The sequence below is a fragment of the Squalius cephalus genome (assembly GCF_949319135.1).
Source record: "Squalius cephalus genome assembly, chromosome: 15".
NCBI lineage: Eukaryota > Metazoa > Chordata > Actinopteri > Cypriniformes > Leuciscidae > Squalius > Squalius cephalus.
This window is the reverse complement of record NC_137136.1, coordinates 33,806,444-33,832,092: the sequence shown is the minus strand read 5'-3', so window position 1 is coordinate 33,832,092 and position 25,649 is coordinate 33,806,444. Positions and strand designations below refer to the sequence as shown.

Here is a 25,649-nt window from a genome sequence, read left to right as displayed (position 1 = left end):
GCCTGGAAACAAGATTACAAAGCCAACGTTTGTCAGGTTACTCAGGCAAGGTGTGTGTAAGCACTAGGAAATGTAGCTTACAGAAATTTCCATATGAGAAAATGTGTACACAAACAAATAAAAAAAAAAACACTGATTTGAACAAATATTAAAACAAGGCACCATTATGAATGGTCTGATGCAAAGTCAGTGAACAGATATAGCAGGGTCAAAAATCAGTTGCAAAAATACCACCAAAATTCAATACACAGTGGTGTTTCATTACTAAACATTTTTTAACAAATTGGTTGAGTGAATGATTCAATGACCCATTCATAAAGACAGTCACTTTCTTCATTCCTGAACAAATCAGCCTTTTTGAAGGAATTGGTTGAATGAATGAGCCGATGACTTACTCATTTAAGGTGGCTTTTAAATGACTTGCTGCGACCTAATGTCAGCTTTAGTTTATATATTATTGTTATAGTTTTAGCTTCTATAGTCAATATTTTATGTTATCTCATAACATTAATTATACAATTGTAAATGCAGTGTAAATGCATTCATACCACCTATACAAAATATGACACATTCATTTAATAAGGTTAGAAATATTGTCCTTAAACAATAAAAAAAATGCCCCTTGCATTATTTTAAGAGGGCAAATATTCATTTCTGTCACTCCTGTGCAAGTTTCTGCTTCCTATAACAGTGATAAGGTCTCTCAACTCATCTTTCATTACTTTTTTTTTTTTTTTTTTTTTAGAAATGTAAGCGCAAACCTGCAGCATGTTTGCTCACAGCCTATTAATAACAATCCCCTTTCTGCAGCAGCACAATGACGGCTTCAGAGGCAAACCTGAGGGCATTAAACTTTCATGTAAGGACTGACATTCAGCGCTTAGCATTCACCCCTCCCAGCAGTCTCCTCTCACACCTTCTCTCCTTTCATTCATGACAGCTTTGATCCTTGGCCGCCTGACTCACACAACTAGCATTTGTAGCATTTAATCCATTCTGATCGGTCACTGAGAGAGAATAAAAACGCACACTATACTCAGTTTAATGAATTGTACCTTTTGCCTTGAATTTTTTTTTTTTTATTGACAAAAGTAAACTCAAAAGTAAGAAGGAAGATATTGGAGTCCTAATGCACATGTAAGTTAAACCACTTTATCTGACATAATGATTAGAGATGCACCGATACTAAATTTCTCCACCGATACTGATAACCAATTGTTCAGAATATCTGCCGATACAGATAGTTTGGTTTTCTTAAGGAGAATAAAAATCTCTCCCAAGCTAATGCTGTAAACTAGAGTGAACCGTCCTATTTGGTACATGTCATCATGACAAATTTATTTAAACATACATATAAAATTAACAGTAATTAAAGCTCCTTTGTATAGCTAACTAACCAATTTTTCAATGGTGGGGGAATTTGTGCATACGTTCTAATTTAAAACCTGTAAATATGTTCCAATATTTGAAACAGTTCGACAGCAAGTCCATCATCAAACATTGAGTGATGCAACAGAGAGGGAATTTAGAGGCATAGAGCAGTGAAGACATTTTCCTTTTTCATTTTCTGACTCAGAATACTGTCGTTCTGCATGATCAAAGGGACAAAAAATGAAGATGTGGAAATTCTGAAATGCCACAAATGTCAATTGACTGACTGTTTCCTGTGACATTAAACCCCTTAACCTCTATGTTGTCATTTTGTTTTCATCTATTCAATCAAAAGGCAATTTTAATGCAAGTTTGTGACATTGTTTGACACAACACATCAGCTTCTGGTGTAAACCCGGGGTCGGAAACCTATGGTACGTGTGCAAACGTCACAGGGCAGGTGAGCAATAGCGAGAGACGTGCGTGCATTTTATTTAGAAAAATTCCTTCACACCAGCATCTACATTTTGAGGTGATCATTCCTCATTGTCACACAGTGATACTAAGTTAGGAGCTATAAACAGGGGTGCACAAATCTTTTTTGGTCTGGTTTCAAGGGTGCACCTGGAGATGCTGCTTGGTACTCACACTTTACGCAGCACATTTATCCTAAAAGCTGCCTAAAGGTCCTTGCACACCGAATCCGAAATTTCCGCATGCGTTTTTTCGTATCCGTTATTCGGTGGCTCTGAATTGTCAAAACACCATTCAAATGTTTGTTACGGATGCGAAAAACGCAGAAAAACGAACCCGATTCCGAATTTTTTTTGACGGACGAAAGTTTCGGAAGCAGTGTGCAGGTGTGATTGACATAACGTGAGGTCGTATTTATTTTTTAACGTGCGAAAATTTCGGACGCGAATTTCGGATTCAGTGTGCAAGGACCTTAAAGGGGTGGTTGATTATGATTTGACTTTTCTAACTTTAGTTAGTGTGTAATGTTGCTGTATGAGTATAAACAACATCTGCAAAGTTACAACGCTCAAAGTTCAAAGCAAAGGGAGATATTTGCTTTTAAAGAAATTGCTTTTTAAGGACTACAACAAATGGCTGGTAGGGACTACAGGACCTTCCTCCCGGGTTAGTGACATCACAAACCCTAAAATTTACATAAACCCGCCCCCAGGAACTCAATTAATAGATTATCATGACAGAATATGCTAATCAATGACTAGAAAAGATACTACACATAAACTACACAAATTCCTCAAATAACCATTCAGAAATGTCCTGTTGCTTCTACATGTTGTCACTTCTTCTTGAGTCTCTCCATTATTGTCTGACCTAGGTTTGAACATAAACATTGAAATTTTCAGTGCATGTCTGTGTGAGGTAAAAGGACACAAACTCTTGTAGCTCCGCCCCCTGTGCTGGGAGCAGAAGCTCATTTGCATTTAAAGGCACAGACACAAAAACGGTGCGTTTTTGCTCACCCCCAAAAAGTGACAACTTTAACATGCTATATAAAAATATCTGTGGGGTATTTTGAGCTGAAACTTCACACACACACTCTGGGGACATCAGAGACTTATTTTACATCTTGTGAAAAGGGCATTATAGCACCCCTTTAAACGTAAAATAACACTAATTGTTCACTGTAGAAATTAAACATAGGTTCATCTGATGTATTTGTTGCTCTTAGATTTCAGAAAAAAAGATTAAAAAAAAAGAAATTACAGCTATCAGTGTTAGAGATTTTTAACTAAGTATACAAAGTCCTGAATATTCCACACACACACACACACACACACACACACACACACACACACACACACACACACACACACACACACACACACACACAACTCACAATGACAGTGATGAGCAAAATACACCATTCACATACACATGCAGGTTCAGAATAGGGTCACAATGGAAATCTTAAAATTAGGCTTTAAAAAAAACGTTTCAGAAATATTTAAAATGCTGCACTATTTCTATGTCAGCCCTCAAATAAGGCAGTTGGAATAAAGTGTTGATGTGAAATGATTATGCTTAAATACAATGTGTTATACAATTATAAATGCATTAAATTAGTCACTTAATGACTAAAAGTTTACCAATTTATTCTATAAACCCATAGAAATTAATTTAGGAAACCCTTTCAATAGCTCAACTCCTAGCAGCAATAAGACTGAATGGACAATAACAAAGATAGCTAACAGCTGTTTCTCAGACGTTTCTCCTCAGAAAAAGGTCCCACTATAGAGATTGAAAAGGATCAGTCTGTGCTCAGATTTGCCAAAATGCCAAATTCTGCAATTTACTCAAAATTTATTGAAACATTTCACCACAAATTATCCCAAAAGCAAATGATCTGTGCTATAATATCCATATACACTTTATAGCTCATTTGCCACTAAGGAATGAATTAGTCACTAGTGCTGAGCCACAGTGCCACACAATTTGGACTATGTGTTCAATAAAAATACCCGAAAAGTCAATAACTTTGACAGGCATATTATTATTAATTATATCATTCTTATTTTTAATTTTCCTATTAGAAATGTATTATATATATATATGTATTATGTATATATATATATCTTTTTTTTTTTTTTTTAAATCACATTTCTATTTCCCTCTGCTAAAGCAAAATGACTGAGCTAAATAAGCTAACACTGGCATCTCACATATGAACGAATTTACAATTCGGTCAGGGGGTGGGGGTAAAAATTGGTATTGAACAACACTATTTTTTTTTTCAGTGGATACTTAAAGTGCACAAATAATATATAAAATAGTAAAGGTAAACGTAGTTTGCTTAAAGAAATATTACAAGTAAACTTGTAGTATAAAATAATATTAAAATAGTAGTTTACTGAGAGTATTCTTCAATGTGTACTTCCATAATCTAAAAATGGGTTAGAAGTATAACAATATACCTATAAGTTCACTAGTATAGCTGCAGTTCTAGAAGAAAAGAAAGAAAAGACGTAGATTTTTAAACTAGTGGCAAATTCAAAATGTACTACTACTATAATTAAAGTACATTTAAAAGTACACTTTTATAAACTAAAAAGTTGATCAGTTTACTCTCAAAAAGAATTGGAACAGTACACATATACAATTATAATATTAGTGCACTTCTTGGAAAATATACTTAAGCATATTTAGTTTTTTAGTATTTTTAAAGTATTTAATAGGCTACTCTATCAAAAGAGTACAAGCCTTAGAAAAATTATACTTTTCTTAAGTCTGAACAAACGTTTAAGTAAAAGAAAGCCAAATATACTTAGACTGCTCTGTATACTTGTAGTAGATATAATTCTTAAGTATATCTCAATCAAAAGATTAAGTACAAGTATAAGCTGAGAATACTGAAGTATAATTTTGTTATGTATTTTGTCTCCAATAAGTACATAAAAAGTAGACTGAAAGTATAATCTATCATTTTTAGTTTAAAAGAAGCATGCTAATAACACACTTGAAAAACACCTAACTTATAGAACTGATGCTTAAAAGAGAACAGTGAGATACTTCAAAGAGTAGTTCACTTATACAATTGTCTGTATACAAGAGTTGTCTAAGTTTATTCCATCAATAGGCACGGCATCTTGAACAGATGACAGGAACAAAGCTGCTATCCTTATTGGTGGTGAGAGACCGGAATGGTTTGAACAGCCTCAAACCACAAACCTTGAGTGCTTCGTCACTCAGGGACTATGATAGTGCAATCTGACATGAGTGAGCTGCCTTTAGCTTCAACTATCAGAAAAGTGTGAGAAAAGAAGGTGAAGGAGCAATACAATATAATATTATATCATTTAGTGAGAGTTGTCAGGGTCTGCTGTCAGTGTCAGTGGCAAAGTGGCAGTTTAAGATAATTTTAAAATGCTATTCCACACAATTTGTCTCAAATAAAATGTATGAGGTAAATGAAACAACAACACCACATGAAAAACAGGAACACAGCAGTGAATAGTGCAATGTACAGTACAATGCTGCAAATACGGGACCCGTTTCACTGCAGTTCATTTTATTTTATTTTACTTTATTATTTTATTTAAGCATAAACCTTATACATTTTTGTTACATATATATGCTTTTAAAAAAATTGGCAAAATATATTCTCTGAAACCAAGTTCTCAAGCAAAGTATTATTATGGATGTTTAGATTTTTAAAGGTAAAATAAGACAAGAATACTGATTAAGAAAATGTATTTTATACACACTTATGGACAATAACTGAAGTATTATGCATGCAAACTAGAAGAAATAAAGTGCATAGAAGCAATAAAATATTTTATTTACCAGTATAGTGGACACCACCAGCGATCTGTTGGCGAGAGAGTCAGTCACATTGGCTGCCTTTCCCTTCTGGTTGTCCGTCATGTTCAAACCACTTGCATGATCCCATGTCCCAATCTGCAAAAAAAATAAATATATATATCTTTTCATAAATCTATGACATGATACAAAAAAAAAAAGAATATATTCCTCAATAAAAATAATAAAGAGCACGTTCCAACATCCACCGAGTTTTCTTGTAGGGCCATAGAATCTATAAAACAGTTCGAGGGAGCTCAGTGCTGAGACAGAATATTGATGCAGTAGGAATGCTTTTGTGTGGCTGCATCTGAAGCACTTGCCATCATCTAAACCATACCCTCTGGACTTACGAGTTCAAGATGCTAACGCTGAATTTTATTGAGTTCCAAATCAAGTCTGGCAACTGGTTTTTTTTACAATAGAAGATGCTTACTTTCTCAATCCATCCTTCCTCAACACAGGAAGTTATTCAGGTTTGCTTTCGGTGGCAAAGCTTACCAACATCAGGTTCTTCCGTTCGGCCTAGCCTCGTCACCAAGCACCTTCACGGAGTGCATGAATGCAGCTCTAGCTCTGTTGCGATTCTAGGGAAATGCTCAAGTACATTTATGACTGATTTATTCTAGCTCAGTCTGGGCACTGGAGGTACTTGGGGTTTAGACTAAACTCAAAGAAGAATGTGCATTCTCCATTACAGAGAACCACTTTTCTAGAATAGATGTTGGGACTCGACTACGATGCAGGCACATCTGTCTCCTTCTCGTATCAAGTTGATTCTCTCAGCCATAGGCAAGATCAGGCTAGGCTAAGCTGTCACTGTTTCAGAGACTGTTGGGACTCATGGCAGTCGTGTCCAATGTGATTCTTTTGGGCCTTCTAAACATGAGACCATTGCAGTAATGACTCAAGACCAAGGGGTTTCACATCATCAGGGTTATGCGTAGAAGTCGTCGTACCCTAGTGATGTGGAAGACGCCTTGGTTTTTGGGCAAGGGTCCTGTGCTGGGGGCCTCCTGTCGTCACAAGATGCTAACGACTGATGCTTCCCTCATGTCCTACAACACATTGGTAGTCTCATTCATAAATCACTTGGGGGGTCTGCGGTCGTGATCTCTATGCACCAGATACTCCTCAGGGAACAGGGAAAGATGCTCCCGGTGAGGGCTGTTTACATCCCTGAGCACCTGAATCAGGAGGCAGACATCCGGCCCGGAGATTGGAGACTCCAGAAACAGTTGATTAGAGGTAGTTCGGCCAGGCAGAAGTGGACTGTTTGCAAACAACACACTGCCCACTCTTTTCTCCCTCAAACATCCAGTTCCGTTGGGGCTGGATACCATGTTTCAGACGTGGACAAGGCTATGCCTGTGCACTTTTCCCCTGATCGCTCTGCTCCCAGTAGTTCTAGAGAGGGTTTAGCTCCTGAGGGGGATCAACACTTGAACTCTGGTCTCTCAACTAAAGTTGTTGAGACCATTCTTAACTCTAGAGCTCCCTCCACAAGGAAACTATATGCCTTAAAGAGGAACTCTACATTTTGACCCAGTTAACTGCCCGGTTGGTTCAGTGCTGGAGTTCCTTCAGGATCGTTTTTCTCCTAGGACAACACATAGGCAAATAGATAGTTGAGGCAATTTCTGTGGCTCAAGAGGCGCGTATTTTCCCTTTGTCCTAAGTCATCAGAGCCCATTCTACTAGGAGTGTGGTTTCCTCTAAGGCATTGTTATCAGGGGTTTCCTTTCAAGATGTTTGTGATTTGGCTGGCTGGTCCTCTCCATACCCCTTCATCAGGTTCTATAGCCTGGATGTGGAATCTACCACAGGCTCTCAAGTGCTTGAGACTCAAGTTTTGTGCTCGTTACAATTCAAAACTTTTAGGCAGGCATTTGTGCAGTATGGCGTAGTGGGTGTGGATGTTCCCAACATTCTGAAGCAGCGTTGAGTTCCCTTGAAAGGGAACATCTCAGTTACGACTGTAAAACTGGTTCCCTGAGATGCTGCATTGCTTTGTCATACTTCCTGCATGCATTTGAGTGACTTACTTCAGCCTATAAGAAGCTGAATATGTTTGGTCCGGTAGTCCTTTACAACTGCCATCTGTCATGGGACTATGTTTCACCAGTGAGTTTGGAGTGATTTCATACGTGCATCATATGCAGTCACGCAGAAGCGTTCGCATAACGTCAACATTCAGACGAAGCGTCTCATTCCCTTCTCAGGGAACCAGGGTTGCAGTCCTTAACGAGACCTTTTAGTGAATATTGTCTGGGTTCTTTAATCATTGGGACATTATCTGTACAGAGGCTTAGGTGATGTGAAGACCATGTTATCATGCACAAGAGAGCAAAATGGAGAGATGGAAAAAAGAGAGTGAGTAAATGAGAATTGCTTCAGCGGACCAAAGGACTGCAATCCCATTCCTCCCTTCTCAAACCCGTCTCATTTACTTCAGAGGACCCTCTTGAGAACTGACAACTCAAAACAAGATGACAAAGTGCAGTCGTTCATACACGTTCAACCATCAAAAAACAAAGTACTTCAGAAAACACACAGCCTGTAGCTTGTAATTGCAAATCACCTGTTTAATTCAGACTTCATAAGGCTAAAGGGCTACTGAGGGCCTTATTATTAATGGGATAAATTATTCATGAAGGTGCAGACACATGTGGAAGAGAACTGGGAGGTTAGAGGCTCTCCGTATGTGTGTGTGTGTGTGTGTGTGTGTGTGTGTGTGTGTGTGTGTGTGTGTGTGTGTGTGTGTGTGTGTGTGTGTGTGTGTGGGAGGAGGAATTTTATTGCCTGTCATTAAGTGGCTGGGTAAGTGTGTGTATTTCAGGTGTACACACATGTGTCCTTATGAAGGACAGCAAGTACATAACTAAGGACATATGAAACCAGAGGAATTCAGCACCTTCTCTAGTCCCTCTTCCCTTAGGCTGATCACATCCAGATCGAAATCTGTCCTCAGGCCGTTGGTCCTGTTGAAATTAATCCGTCCGGTCAAGCCGTCCCAGTGGGCCTGGAGGTTAAAGAAAAATATTCATTGTAGCAACCTGCAACATCCAATGAATTCTTCCTTTCTGGCTAAACAGTGAATATACATTATTTATCAGAATGTACGGTTCACACTTTGATATGTTTTTTTTTTTTTTTTTTTTTTTTTTCAAATCTGATCTGCAGGACAGACTGTTCACATTGTCATTGTACAGCTCATGTGATCAGATCTGTTTTCTTCAGACCACTGTTATTATAGTTAACTAAAACACAAACCATAAAAAAACTTCTGTTACTTGAAATAAAATAAACTTTAACTGAAATAAAATAAAATAAAACAAAATGTGTTTAAAAAATAAAAATAAAAACATTTTATTTCAGTTAGTTTAACTTGATGTACTAAGATAACTAAAACTAAAAGTGAAATAAAAATTATTAAAACCTATATAGTCTGGGCATTGACACAAATTTCATGATTCAACTTTGACTCACAAGCTCACGATTCAATTTAATTGCGTTCTCGATTCAATTTTATCAATTCATTTATACATATACAGTATCAGGAACACATTTTTCTCAAGGGAAAAAAAATCTCTGAATTAAAGCTGTAAACTACACAAGGATCCATGTCAGTTGGTGTCATACTTAATCTGTTTATGTCATCTTTTGGCTCATTTCCACTGAGCGGTACGGTACGGCTTCATTTTCATGGACTTTTAGTTTGTTTATCCTCATTCACATGTTTTGTTCTAGTTACCCGCCACACTTGAGTTACTATGGTTACTGATATAAGTCATTCTGTTCAGCTGTGTATCATTAATTACCCTTGTTTGCCTTCAAACAGGTTAAGTACAAATATAATGAATATGTAATATAGTGCATATATTATCAAAATATCAAAATGTTCCTCTCTAGAGTTATTTTTTTCTAGCTAACTAATGAATTTATGGTCAATGAATGGCTTTTCTGAGGTTAATGTAACATTATGTGACATTGTTTACAAGCTCATCTTTTGCGATTGAATCACTGAGACATTTCAATAAGTTGTACTGTATATTTCAACAAGGCTTGTGATGTTCATTCATGTTTAGTCTAGAAATGATGAAGAGATGAGCGGTTCATGTGACACTTCAACTATCTTTCATGGCACATTGAAGAGCGACAACCTTATTTGTTGTTTGAATTTCATAATAAAATTGACCCTTTTAAAACTTAGACTTTGTTTCATATGAAAAGTAACAAGGAACAAAGCTAATTGCATTTTTTATGGCAGGCGCTATAAATAATGTTATGTCAAGTTTTGTTCACGCATGAACTGATAACAGCATTGATGAAAAAATATATTGGGATTTAAGCATGATATGGGTTCGTCATATGGGTTCATCCCAGCCCTAATAGATATGTCAAAAAACTAATAATAATAGCAGAAACGTACAATAAAATTACTAAAACTTTAACTAAAGTTAATTGAATGAAAATTAATTGAATTAATACAGAAAATATATAAACAAAAACAAATTTCATACTAAAATAAAACCAAATCAATGCAATAATGTTATGTTTTCATTATTTCTGTCAAATTATGCAAGACAATTATTTTAAAATACCTGAATTTATGATAGATAAAATTCTAGACGTGAAATAAGCTTAAAATATATTATTTTCAAAAACAACAAAAACGATTTTTTTTCTGTGATGCATTTACTGTATATCCACTATATTATATTGTTAGTAGACAAACAAAATAAACTATTGAGTAAAATTGTGCTTTAAAAAAGTAAAAAAAAATAAAAAAAATAAAATAAAAAAGAAACACCTGTAGGCGTTGGATACACATTCATGTTTAGCTGCATCAGTTCTTTTTCACAGGGACGACCATCTAAAAGGCAGCCCGAGTTGCTCTCAGATTGCAAATTACAGGTCAGATTAGTGTGATTTCTGCTATTCACTGTCATCATAAAAAACAAACAGATACCATACAATGGTACAATGAGAATTCTACGGTCTGCTAGTCAAATCAAGTCAACTCACCTTTATTTATATAGCGCTTTTTACAGTACAGATTGTATCAAAGCAGCTTCACAGTAATAACATGAAAATAATACAACAAAGTTTGTTTCTAGAAGAAAACTGTGTCATCGTCCACCTTGAATAAGGCAGATCAATAATATTGTTGAATATTAAATGTCCCCAACTAAGCAAGCCAAAAGCCAAGGCGACAGTGGCAAGGAACCAAAACTCCATCAGTGACAGAATGGAGAAAAAAACCTTGGGAGAACCCAGGCTCAGTCGCTCAGTTCTCCTCTGGCCAACGAGCGAACAGTGTATGATTATGATCCAGGCAGCGTTACAGGTCAGAAGTCAGATTGGATCAGAACATTCCGAATATTAATCCAGTTCCGTCTGGTTGGTAGTCGGAGTCATCACGTTGAGGATCAGTGTGCAGTTGCAGTATGGATTTGTGTTTTTGCACGTGCGTGATTCACTGCTGCAATGCATCAGAAAGTTTTTAGTCCCCACAGTGCATATACTGTAAACGATGGATCGGTTTTTAGGTCAGTACCAGGTATCCATCTTGATTAGTGCTCTGGCATTTTCAAAGACGGTGAAATGTCATCAGACTAAGCAGCCCTCTAATTATCATTTCCAACAAAAACCTCGGCACATCTTTACCAGTCTTTCCACAGCCCCAGGCTCTACTTGTAGTCTAGACAAAGCAGATCCAGAGGTCTGGAGCGGGGTCATCACTAGCACAGATTTGAGTCACTGGCTTACGAAGAGCAGACCACCTGCTTTAATGTATTTATATCTCCCTCGCTTCGCCTTTGGTCTTAGCTGGCTGGTTGAGATATCATGCACAGCAAATAAAAGAAGGGTTTTTAGTCTGTCTAAATATAGGCAGCAGAATGACAGGAGAGTTCAGATTAGCCGTCCTAGTTTTCCTGAAAATAGCACGGAGAAGAATCATTTCCATTAGATTAAGATAAATCTGCTGTCTTATGCACGGCAATGCTCTCACGGAGTGCTATTCCAGGTCAGAAACAAGCAAACGCTTGTAAAAGATAAACCACTTTATTCATAAAAGTAATTTGTCTGGTGCAATTAACATCATTAACACTTGCTGAAGGTTTCATTTAAAGCACATTTTCTATTGATCATGCCATCAATAATGTATTAAACAATGGCAAAAACATTATGACCAGGAATTTATTCAGAAACGCTGTGAAGATGAGAGCATTTTCAGCATTTTATAGAGTGGATTGTGGTGCCTGGATCACAGTGGTGGAGAACTGCTGTGAGTCTCTAAACTATGTCAGATTATGGTCATCTGCCGCACCTCTGAAACACAGCACTCAGAGTCACTCAGGAGTGTGTTTCCCAAAAGCATCATTAGCCAACTATGTTGGTCGTTATTTGCATAGTTCAATGAAGTCAGTGTTTCCCGAAACCATCGTTCTAACGAACATTCGCAAACAGCATCGAAAAGTTGTGTAATTGGAACGACAGATCTCGACCTGTGGATAGAAGCAGAGTTTCTAGTTTGCATAACGTGGACTTAATAAATCCTTATCTTGAGCAAAATAAGCAAGCTGACATTCAGTACAACCTGTGTCTTTTATTTAGAATACATAAAAATGTAATTTACGTCTTTTAGTTTGTCAAGACATTCAAAGAACCATTTTTGAAGAGTGCGCATGTGTGAACGTGCTCTACTATGTAAGAACGAGCCTATGATTGAATCTGGAAATAAAACAAAATAACTGAGAAAAATGAGAAATAGTCCTCAGATGCCATGTTCGTAATTAATAGCAAAACATCTAGCGTTAATTCGATCTCAAACAGATTCATTAAAAGTTATTACTCCACCATGTGCGTGACGTCATTAACCAACGTGGTTGAACGACCACTTAGCGACAATACGGTTACAGGAAACAGTCGTGACTAGCTAGTTGATTTCTTCAATGATACATCGTACTATGGTAGTTAAGCAGCGAGTTACGTCGTTGTTCGGGAAACGCACCCCTGAGCGAGACTTTCAGCGCTATCTCAAGACCAATTCGTACGAGTGAGTAAAATGTGGCTGATTCGTACAAATTCGTACGACCTCACTCGTATGAATTCGTACGATTTGTCTAAACCCCAGTGACGGTTAGGTTTAGGGGCGGGGTCAGGGGCGGGTCATTCGTATGAATTCATACGAATTGGGCAACTCGTAAAATAAGTACGATTTAGCAAAAAATATACAAATTAGTACGAGTGAGGTCGTATGAATTTGTAAGAATTAGCCACCTCGTAAAATTCGTTGGACACTTTATATGTTGCATGTACACTACTGTTCAAACGTTTGGAGTCGGTGAGATGTTTTTGAACCAAGTATTCTGCATTTATTTGATCAAAAATATAGAAAATATATATTGTGAAACAATAAAAAATACCTGTTTTCTATTTTAATATATTTTAAAATGCAATTTATTCCTGTGATCAATGCTGAATTTTCACCATGCCTGTCAAGCCTGAGTCTCTTCACGTCATGCCGGCCAAGTCTGAGTCTGTTCAAGCCACGTCTGCCGCTAAACCTGTGTCTCTGGACAAGATGGCTGCCGCCACGCCTGAACCTGAGCCCTCAGCAGAGATGGCCGCCACCACGCCTGAACCTGAGCCCTCAGCAGAGATGGCCGCTACCACGCCTGAACCTGAGCCCTCAGCAGAGATGGCCGCCACCACGCCTGAACCTGAGCCCTCAGCAGAGATGGCCGCTGCCACGCCTGAACCTGAGCCATCAGCAGAGATGGCCGCCGCCACGCCTGAACCTGAGCCCTCAGCAGAGATGGCCGCCGCCACGCCTGAACCTGAGCCCTCAGCAGAGATGGCCGCTGCCACGCCTGAACCTGAGCCATCAGCAGAGATGGCCGCCGCCACGCCTGAACCTGAGCCCTCAGCAGAGATGGCCGCTGCCACGCCTGAAACTGAGCCTTTAGCAGAGATGGCCACCACCACGCCTGAACCTGAGCCCTCAGCAGAGATGGCCACGGCCACGCCTGAAACTGAGCCTTTAGCAGAGATGGCCGCGCCCACGCCTGAACCTTAACCCTCAGCAGAGATGGCCACGGCCACGCCTGAACCTGAGCCCTCAGCAGAGATGGCCGCCGCCACGCCTGAACCTGAGCCCTCAGCAGAGATGGCCGCCGCCACGCTTGAACCTGAGCCCTCAGCAGAGATGGCCACCGCCACGCCTGAACCTGAGCCCTCAGCAGAGATGGCCGCCGCCATGCCTGAAACTGAGCCTTTAGCAGATTTGGCTGCCGCCACGCCTGAACCTGAGCCCTCAGCAGAGATGGCCACCGCCACGCCTGAACCTGAGCCCTCAGCAGAGATGGCCACGGCCACGCCTGAACCTGAGCCCTCAGCAGAGATGGCCGCCGCCACGCCTGAACCTGAGCCCTCAGCAGAGATGGCCGCCGCCACGCCTGAACCTGAGCCCTCAGCAGAGATGGCCACGGCCACGCCTGAACCTGAGCCCTCAGCAGAGATGGCCACGGCCACGCCTGAACCTGAACCCTCAGCAGAGATGGCCACCGCCACGCCTGAACCTGAACCCTCAGCAGAGATGGCCACCGCCACGCCTGAACCTGAGCCCTCAGCAGAGATGGCCGCCGCCACGCCTGAACCTGAGCCCTCAGCAGAGATGGCCACGGCCACGCCTGAACCTGAACCCTCAGCAGAGATGGCCACCGCCACGCCTGAACCTGAGCCCTCAGCAGAGATGGCCGCCGCCACGCCTGAACCTGAGCCCTCAGCAGAGATGGCCACAGCCACGCCTGAACCTGAGCCCTCAGCAGAGATGGCCACGGCCACGCCTGAACCTGAGCCCTCAGCAGAGATGGCCGCCGCCACGCCTGAACCTGAGCCCTCAGCAGAGATGGCCGCTGCCACGCCTGAACCTGAGCCCTCAGCAGAGATGGCCACAGCCACGCCTGAACCTGAGCCCTCAGCAGAGATGGCCACGGCCACGCCTGAACCTGAGCCCTCAGCAGAGATGGCCACGGCCACGCCTGAACCTGAACCCTCAGCAGAGATGGCCACCGCCACGCCTGAACCTGAGCCCTCAGCAGAGATGGCCGCCGCCACGCCTGAACCTGAACCCTCAGCAGAGATGGCCACGGCCACGCCTGAACCTGAGCCCTCAGCAGAGATGGCCACGGCCACGCCTGAACCTGAGCCCTCAGCAGAGATGGCCACGGCCACGCCTGAACCTGAACCCTCAGCAGAGATGGCCACCGCCACGCCTGAACCTGAGCCCTCAGCAGAGATGGCCGCCGCCACGCCTGAACCTGAACCCTCAGCAGAGATGGCCACGGCCACGCCTGAACCTGAGCCCTCAGCAGAGATGGCCACGGCCACGCCTGAACCTGAACCCTCAGCAGAGATGGCCGCCGCCACGCCTGAACCTGAGCCCTCAGCAGAGATGGCCGCCGCCACGCCTGAACCTGAGCCCTCAGCAGAGATGGCCACGGCCACGCCTGAACCTGAGCCCTCAGCAGAGATGGCCACAGCCACGCCTGAACCTGAGCCCTCAGCAGAGATGGCCGCCGCCACGCCTGAACCTGAGCCCTCAGCAGAGATGGCCGCCGCCACGCCTGAACCTGAGCCCTCAGCAGAGATGGCCACGGCCACGCAAACAAACCTGTTTGCGTTCAGGTTCAGGCCACGCCTGCGTTCAGGCCACGCCTGAACCTGAACCCTCAGCAGAGATGGCCACCGCCACGCCTGAACCTGAGCCCTCAGCAGAGATGGCCGCCGCCACGCCTGAACCTGAACCCTCAGCAGAGATGGCCACGGCCACGCCTGAACCTGAGCCCTCAGCAGAGATGGCCACGGCCACGCCTGAACCTGAACCCTCAGCAGAGATGGCCGCCGCCACGCCTGAACCTGAGCCCTCAGCAGAGATGGCCGCCGCCACGCCTGAACCTGAGCCCTCAGCAGAGATGGCCACGGCCACGCCTGAACCTGAGCCCTCAGCAGAGATGGCCACAGCCACGCCTGAACCTGAGCCCTCAGCAGAGATGGCCGCCGCCACGCCTGAACCTGAGCCCTCAGCAGAGATGGCCGCCGCCACGCCTGAACCTGAGCCTTCAGCAGAGATGGCCGCCGCCACGCCTGAACCTTAACCCTCAGCAGAGATGGCCACGGCCACGCCTGAACCTGAGCCCTCAGCAGAGATGGCCACGGCCACGCCTGAACCTGAGCCCTCAGCAGAGATGGCCGCCGCCACGCCTGAACCTGAGCCCTCAGCAGAGATGGCCACAGCCACGCCTGAACCTGAGCCCTCAGCAGAGATGGCCGCCGCCACGCCTGAACCTGAGCCCTCAGCAGAGATGGCCACGGCCACGCCTGAACCTGAGCCCTCAGCAGAGATGGCCGCCGCCACGCCTGAACCTTAACCCTCAGCAGAGATGGCCACGGCCACGCCTGAACCTGAGCCCTCAGCAGAGATGGCCGCCGCCACACCTGAACCTGAGCCCTCAGCAGAGATGGCCGCCGCCACGCCTGAACCTGAGCCCTCAGCAGAGATGGCCGCCGCCACGCCTGAAACTGAGCCTTCAGCAGATTTGGCTGCCGCTAAGCCTGAGCCCTCAGTGACAGCTACACTAACCATTATGGCCACAACGATGTGGTGTGTGTGGGCAGTGCACACATTTGTACTTCACGTCAGGCCTGCCGAGCCTGAGCCAGAGACTGTTCACGTCACGTCTGCCGAGCCTGAGACTTTTCACGTCATGTCTGTTCCTGAGCTGGTATCTATTCCAGCCCATTATCCCATAGCTGCCCCCAAGAAAAACATTTTTTGGCAGGGGGGGCAGTGGGTCCCTTGATAGGACAATGGAGGCCATGCCGCCATAGTCCCCTGAACTGCCTGCTCCACCCTGGCCGCCTGCACAGCCTGCTCCACCCTGGCCGCCTGCACAGCCTGCTCCACCCTGGCCTCCTGCCCGCCCATGCCATGACCCAGACCCGTCCACGCCATGCCATGACCCAGGCCTGTTCACGCCATGCCACGACCCATGTCCTGTCCCCCTGCACGGGCCTGGCCCACCATCCCTCCCCCGAGACCGCCACCGCTCCATCACCCTCCTTGAACATTTTTTCTTTTGTTTGGGCGTCGAGAGCCACCCATAGAGGGGGGGGGGGGATCTGTCAAGATTTGGTCTTGTCTTGGTCACGTTTCATGTCATTGTCATGTTTCTGTGTCTTATCATGTGATTCCCTGTTTGTCATGTGATCCTGCCATGTGTCTTGTCATTGGTTAATCGTCTGTTCATTGTTCACAGGTGTTCCTTGTCTAGTCATTAGTCTGTGTATTTAAGCCCTCATGTTTGCCATGTGTCTTGGTCAAGTATTGTTTCCTGTAGTCTGATGTTGTGTAAGTTCATGTTCATCCCTTGGTTTTTGTTTTCATGCCACCCCATGTTTTTGTTTCATGTTTTGTTTTATTTGTAATAAACTGCACTTGGGTTCTTTATAACTTGCCTCCAGTGGAATCCCTTTACAGTATTCTAATTGTAGTTTTTCCGCTGTGTCTTGTTTATTCATTTGTGGCTGCCTATATATACCCGTGTTTCTCCTGTTCCTTGTTGTTTTTTGCCCTTTCATGGATGTTACGTGTGGATGTCCTCTGTTTATCCTTGAGTTTTATTTTGATTCAGAGTTCTTGTGTTTGTTTATTTTGTTACTATTATCGTTTCTAATAAATCCAGGGACTTTTAAGTGCACCTTAGTACAGACTTTTTTCCTAACCTTATTAAATGTATTCACCATCTTTGATGACAAATTCTTGAATTTAAATGTATACATTTGTTTTAAAAAAGTTATTTAAACAATAAGTTCAATTGACCTTTCGCCGAGCCCCGCCCCCCTTAGTTACTGTTGCTACGTCCGACAAACAAATGTTCAAACACGACCAGCGCGACAGATTGCCATGACGGAAAAAGGTATACCCGTGCGTGTCAGTGACCTTTTTTGGAGCAATACCTCCGCGATATCCTCCAGATTGAGGCAAAAAGGGTTACAGTATGCAGTGGAGGGATATATTATAATATAAAAATACGCAATGAAGGAGACACGACTACTATCTACGTCTCTATCGAGGCTAATGCTTACCGGTGTTCATACACATCATTTGTGATTATGGCAAAGAACAAGGAAACAAGTGTTTAAAAGCATTGTAACACACTTAGCCTACTGTTGTGTTTTTGTGTGAAAGAAAAAACTGTCTCTGAAAATAAAAGTGCTGTCGGCAATAATTTCTTATGTGTGTTTTTTCGCATAACACTATGACTAAAATTTTAAATGCTGCAAAACACATGGGAGTTATATTCCCGATGCTGTAGTTTATTTGATCAGTCACAGTATATCATTAATCAAGCTTAATTTGACTTTTCAACTACAATTAGGCAGGTGAACTGAAAGCTTTTACAATATTTTAGCTATAACTTAGGCCTATATCATTGACAAAAGTATGTGGTGCATTTTCTTCCGAAAATGATTTTCTTTCTCAAATTCATGCTTCAAGTTGACAAAGCACAATAAACGAAATCACACAATAACTGTTTAACCAGACATAGCCTTAATTTGCATCTAAATAACTTTCATTGATTGTCTTTCATAATGCACTTACCATAATATTTATTAGGGGGACAACAGATCACAAAAATCGCGGTTGAGACCATAATATTTATTAGTGGGGCAACGGATCATAAAACTCGCGGTTCAGACAATATTATGTTTTTTGAGTTACAGATAGGATAGTTTTTCAGATCAGAAAAACAAAACAAAAAAAACTTTAAGTAGCCATCGATACCACAGCCAGCAGACGTATTTATGCTTCGTAATGTTCGACACATTTAACTGGGATTGGGGCCGTCCACACTGTTTTATCCATTGTAGGCACCGCTCACGTTGTGTTTTCGGCTTTGGGAATGGAAAGACCACAACTCCTCCAGACAATCTCTCGGGGTATGTAGTGTCCGATTTACAAACGCCATGGGCACACGCTTCACCATCTTGCTAATGTTTGTCGGACCAGCTCACATAGTAACGGTTGCTATGATGTGTGATTGGACAATGGCCGTTTTGGGGGAGGGGCCGGCGAAAGGTCAATTAGAATAAGACATGATCAGGCTGGTACCACACAAATGAAATCAGTATCAACATAACCCATCTTAGCACTGCAGAAGTGGCAGAAAAGCTGCATCTTTAGATTTATTTACACAGAATTTTTAATGCAACTGAGAGGTGACATGAATACAATTACACTGCAATTACAATTGCATAAACAATGTTGTGAGATTTATGTTTCAAATATGCAATTTTGAATATAAAATATAAAATGATGGGGAAAAAAGGAAATTATACTTTTAAATATGAAACAAACAAAAAAAATGCCAGTAGGTGGTGACAAGTCATTGTCTTAATGAGTGAGTCATTGAATCAATCGTTCAATCGATTAGTGACAAAGTGACTGTTTATGAATGAGTCACTGAATAAATTACTTATAAATTACTCGATTCATTGAAAAATGCTGATTCATTCAGTAATGAAACGCCACTGTTGTGTAATGGTGGCTTTGTTTGGAACTAATTTAATTGGAAAAGTGCAAAAAGCAGACAAAAATGTAAATAGTTTATTGAAGAGTTGTATAAAACCAGTATCACATTTAATATCGTTCTGACAGTCTTGTTCATGTGATATTGATCAACTATTTTATTAATATTAAAAACAAGAACTCATTATGGGGCATTTCTTTCCCCAGATCTCGAATTTTAGTGACATTTTTTATTATTTTGGTGTCATTTTTGCCCCAAGCCCCCATTAATACCCCGCTTCCGATAATCCAAATGTAATATTTTCAGTTAATTTATCGGTAAAGAAACAACAGAAGCTCATGTAAACCTATTTCACAAACATAATTCCAATGTTCAAACTCTGAAACTATTTCACAAACATAATTCCAGTGTTCAAACTCTGAAGTGTAGTCCATTGCACAACTTTGTCACACTTGCTCAGTTGACTGAAGGCATGAAAACCAGTGCTGAACAACTGTTGCACAGTTTAGATGCAGTTTGGGAGTTTTGGTTGTTATCACGGTTGTATTATACTACCATCCATCGATTAGGTCACTCGCCTCGGTGCGGCTGAATTTATTTTCACAGTGCATTCAGTAATATTTCAGTCCTAAATGCAACTAAAATGGTCGCTATGAAAGCCCTGATCCTGCTTGGGTGGCAAAGAAGAATTTCTTATTATTATCAATGTTGAAAACGTTAATGAATATAAAGTTCATTAACTAAAAATAGAATTATTTGTAAACACTTTATTTTACAGTATCCTTGTTACATACTGTATGTTACATGTACTTACCATAACAGTAAATTATGCATAAGTACATGCAATTAACCCTAAACCAAAACCTAATCCTACCCTAACCCTATAGTAAGTACATGTAGTTAATTATTATTACTCAGTACTTAAATATATAATTACACTGTAACAATGACACCTTAAAATAAAGTGTAACCAATTTTTTTAACAATCGTTATTGTCTCTTTTGATCAATTTAATGTGTCCTTATATTAAGTATATGCCATTAATTAATATTACTATTAATATTGATAGTACTTATTTGTGTAATTACACTGTAAGACTGTTTAGATTAAAGTCTAAACGACCAGTGTGATGAGCAGTACCTCTTTGATGAGCGCCATGAAGCGGTTGCCGAAGCGCCAGGGCTTGTGGCGGTTACACTGCAGTGAACTGACGGTGATTTGAGGAGACTGCTGGACGGCCACGGCCACCACATGTACCGCGTCATACATCAGGGCAGCATCTGTCTGGAAACACACACACACACACACACACATGCACACGGGTCAATCGGCCATCAACAGAACACCTGAGGCTCTCCAGTGATAATTAATCGAGCCTTTAAAAACTTCAGTGTCAAAATTCGTGGTGCATTTTCAACTCAACGACCAATCACAGAGAAAGTGTCCGAGTAGCCTTCAGCTTTCTGCCACACCAACACACAGCCCTCTATACCGGAGACCTCTCATTCCACAGACCAAAATAAAATGTAATTAGTGTTTGCCTTGGATGATTGAGAAGCAATCACAACACCTCTCACACTGGGCCGGTATGGAAATCATGCCTGAGGGGGCTTCAGAAATTGCTATCCTTTCAAATAAATCATAGCCAAACCTGTCATTTTCCAGCTTTTGTCTCTGATTGTCTGCCGCAAGGTTGTGGCTAAAGATGGCTCTGGCCTAATAATACTGCAGCTTCACACAAGCCTATTTGTATGTTTGCAGGGAAATAAATCAGCATGGCTGAAGATTACAGGCTGACCGCAATAAGACCAATAATTGAGGACAAACACCCATAACTATGAAGGTAAAAAAGTAGCAAAACCCAAGAGATTATAGATTTGAATTTTAGAACTTGCTCAATAAATATTATAGAGCTACAAATTTCATTGGTCAGGCATCGACCTATAAAACGGCTTCATTCCCACTCTCAGCGCCGGTTCTGCATGAGTCAGTATTGCAACAGGAATAAAGCAGTATCAAAAGTCAAGGTGCTAAGATTGATAAGTTGCACTGCAAGATTTAAGAGGTTGTAAGTTCAGACTCGTGGTTGTACAGCAAAATTGCATTGAAGTGTAAAAATATGTAATACACATCACGTTTATGACTATTCATCTGCAACTTCGAATTAATAACAGTGTTTGGATTATGTCTGTGTGTGCAAATTGAAAAATGTAAATTTCAACTTACAAATATGAATATTAATTGCACACGTTTGTGAGTTTTGTTACTCTTTTACATTCATGCATAACAGCCTAGGCTCAAAATACTTACTAGAAAACAGTACTAGATCCCCAATTCTCAAACAAAACTTTATTGTATATTGAGACATACGTCAATCAGTCAAGAATGTGGGTTACACTTTATTTTGATAGTCCACTTTAGATATTCTACAAATTATAAGTAACTTTGCAACTACATGTCATCTAACTCTCATTAGAGTATTAGTAGACTGGTAGGGTTAGGGTTGGTAGAATAAGTTGGCATGTACTTGTAAAGTTACTTATAGTCAGTATATTGTCTGTTGAGGAGCATCACAATAAAGTGTTATCAGATATTAAGCAGACAGTCTACTAATACTCTAATGAGAGTTAGTTGACATGTAGTTGCAAAGTTACTAGTAGTTAGTAGACTGTCTAAAGTGGACCATTGAAATAAAGTGTTAACCATTATAGTATCGATTGTATATTAATCTTGATCACGATTTCTCTCTCAATAGATTATGCATAATCGTCTGCGATATTGGCCCGCTGGTTATTTATCCTTTTTTTGTTGTTGTTGTTGATATTTCCATGATCTTGCATTAATTTGATATTTTCATTATCTTGCATACCTATAAGCCTGGGGTTGCCAGATCAAGAGTTAAAATCCCCCAATCATATACATTTTCGAAATAGCATTTTTACTTAATTTAAACAAACCTTGCAACTTAAGCAACTTACTTTTCAACTTACTTAACAAACCTGGCAATAATGCGCACATACTCTCTCTACACTACAAACACACACTAATGATCTGAAAATAATGATCTCAGCTTCTCAGTGACAAACCGTAATAAATCCAAATATGAATCTCAACTAAATAGTCAGCGAATGCAGTTATCTATGTACTACAATACAAAATGTTTTTGTTGTTTTAATAGAAATGTATAATTGTATGGAAGCTTGTTTCCGCCACAGAATAAAACATTTTAAGAGATAATTGCGACTTTTTATCTCACAATTGCGAGTTTACATCTCACAATTCTGACTTTATTTCTCAGAATTTCGAGATATAAAGTCAGAATTGCGTGAAATAAAGTCGCAATTGTGTCTTATAAAGTCAGAATTCTGACTTTTTTTCTCGCAATTGCGACTTTATATCACGCAATTCTGACTTTATAATACGCAACTGGGAGATATAAAGTCAGAATTGCATGATATAAAGTCGCAATTGCGTGTTATAAAGTCAGAATTGTGAGATAAACTATTCTGAGGTAAAAAAAAAAAAAAAAAAAAATCCGTCTTTTTTTCCCCCTTAGAATTGGACTTTATATCTCACAATTGTGAGTTTATATCTCACAATTCTGAGAAAATATGTCAGAATTGCGAGATATAAACTCGCAATTGCGTGTTATAAAGTCAGAATTGCGTGATATAAAGTCGCAATTGCGAGAAAAAAAGTCAGAATTGTGACTTTATAACACGCAATTCTGAATTTATATCTCGCAATTCTGACTTTATAACACGCAATTGCGACTTTATTTCACGCAATTCTGACTTTGTATTTCGCAATTGTGAGAAATAAAGTCACAATTATTATTTCAATTTTTTTATTTTGTGGCAGAAACAAGCTTCCATATAATTGTCATAATGTTTGTGTGTTAATGTATAAATATAAAAACAAAATCAAGAAACCAGGTATGAGCAGAAATTCTCTATGCTTTAAATCTGATGAAATGTAAAAAGAAATTTCTCAAATGAGAACAACTGTGATTTTCTAGGTGAGTGTTATCTGCTTTAGTGGTGCCACTATACTGCAAAGGTCTACAGAGTGACAACAAATCGTAAATTATTGTATAAATCATAAGCTACAGCATCATGTAGAGACTTCTCCAAAAGGTAAGTAGCTCTAAGGATGCATCTTCTTTGGGCCAAATTGTCAGGCAAAATTACATGTTTTTTTCAAAATGACGGGAGGGAATATTGTGTTGCTCGCAAAACGCTAACATCAAGTTCATTTGGAATCAATAGTGTCTCCTGTACGATTTGCGTGAGGAGCATTATTTAACACACTGATGTTCTGCCTGAAGCTCTGCGAGTCAGTCATGAGTCAGTCATGGTCTCAGAGTAAACAGCTGCTATAGGCAGGAGACCGCGAGCAGCTCAATAGATGTTGGAACAGAGCAAGTCTGTCATGTTAACTTTTAAAGTGGGCCACCAGAATGCATTTCTGACAAGATTTATGGATACCTGAATTTTCTTTTTTTTTTTTTTTTGGTCCTCATGAGGAAAAAAAACATCACTTAGTATGATTTATAAGATATGTAAAAATTCAGAAAGTTTTCTGTTATTGGGTAGGTTTAGGGTTAGGGGATAGAATATACAGTTAATACAGTATTTAAACCATTATGTCAATGGAAATTCCCCATAAAACATGGAAACCAGTGTGCGGTGGTGGTAAACCCTACATTATGGCGAAAAATGTCTCCACAAAGATGGCAATACCTGAAATCCATGGTCACCATGAGGAAAACAGCTTATCATACTAAAGCCCTATTTGGACGGGATTAGTTTTACAAGGGCAGATGGAGTAAAGTAATTTGACCACAGGTAGTCTGTAATAATTATATAGTCTGTAACACTTGAGTTTTGCCACAGACTTGTCCCACCACCTAGATCGCAACTGAATGTTTTTTCAAGTGCCTCCATACTTTAAAATTTTTTGGAAAACTACTTTTAAACAGGAATTTAAAATGAAATTAAAAAATTAAAAATTACGTAACATTTACAAACATATTTACAGCGGGTCCATTCGCACAGGATTAGTATTACCTGAGGTCATTTTTCCGGACCTTTTTACAGAAGGTAAATGTTGCCGTAATCTTTACTGACATTGTCTGTCATGATTACTGAAATAGCGCATTCGGACGGGACTAAAATCACTGAGAAGCTCTGGTAATTATTACTTTACCCCACCTCTCCATGTTAAACTAATCCCGTCCGAATAAGGCTTGAGTGATGTTTTTGAAAATCTACAAAAGCAGAAAGTTTTCTGTGAGGGTTGTGTTTAGGCACAGTTTTAGGATTAGAGGGATAGAATACAGCTTGAATTACAGCTGACAAGTTCACCGGGAAAGAAACCATCCTTTCCCCTGTATAATCCAGATGGTGTTTAAAGCTTGGCAACTAGCAGATATGTTACACTGCTGAAATGAAACCAATAGTCATTTTATTGAGAAAACATATTGCACTCTTTTGTTGATGTGAAATGCACCGCCAATTATAGAGTGAGCCACGTATACCGCCGACTCACTGCTAGCTGGTATAACCTTCGACAAGGTTCCCTGATGACCGAGGGGAGGAAACAACCACTATGATATTAATAATCTGTCCATGAGCGAGTGTTGATGAAAGTGAATGGGTGTGAAGACGCCTCGGGAGAACAACAGTCCGCTTTAGGCCCAGGGTTTCAGTCACCAGCTGCTGGTCAAAATGACTCAAGGCTGCTGTGTGTGTGTGTGTGTGTATGTCTAAAGTTTGGCTTGTGGCTGTTTCACACCACCACAAAGCTGTCAATCACCCTCCTACCTCTTCCTACACTAACACACAAATCGGCTTCATAATCACTTGTCCGCCATTCCACGCCTGTCAATCAATCAGGATGCGAAGGGAGCTCAAAGTGGCAGCCACTGGTCTTGGAGGGAGATGAGACACGGGACGAGGTGTTGTCAGGAAGGAACGTGCCATGAATTCACATGACCGATCGCCATCCCCCTCTTTTTGGCATCCGGCTGGGCCATTAAAAGGGGACAGCCGAGACTGGGTCCCTGCCGCCTATCTGTGGAGAATACACATTATCCTAAGTCACCCGGCCCACCAGTGAGGCAACCTACGTCAATGAGCCCGGCTTATGCATTGTGAATAATAAATAAGTAATAACATCAGACAAACAGAAGATAGGGCCTCCACCTGAATACGAAATGAACACTCCTATTACCCGCCTGTGTGTGTGTATTAGCGTAGCTTTGTGTGATGGAGCGGGGGGGGGGGAATCAAAGCCCAGGGTGCATGTGGTCTCTCAGGAGTCATGCTTTGTTTTCTTCAGATTTTC

The 25,649-nt window shown here is 41.0% G+C and overlaps 1 protein-coding gene across 1 annotated transcript in view; it reads right to left on the bottom strand.

Annotated features, from left to right (window-relative positions):
- Positions 1–25,649, bottom strand: part of grik2 (glutamate receptor, ionotropic, kainate 2) — a 230,032-nt gene that overhangs the window by 75,683 nt on the left and 128,700 nt on the right. Inside the window, exons 8-10 of the mRNA XM_079895063.1 lie at positions 20,442–20,585; positions 8,615–8,722; positions 5,686–5,799 (exon numbers count right to left, since the gene is read on the bottom strand). Coding sequence (XP_079751189.1) covers positions 5,686–5,799; positions 8,615–8,722; positions 20,442–20,585 — 366 coding nt within the window. The remainder of the gene's footprint in view (positions 1–5,685; positions 5,800–8,614; positions 8,723–20,441; positions 20,586–25,649) is intronic.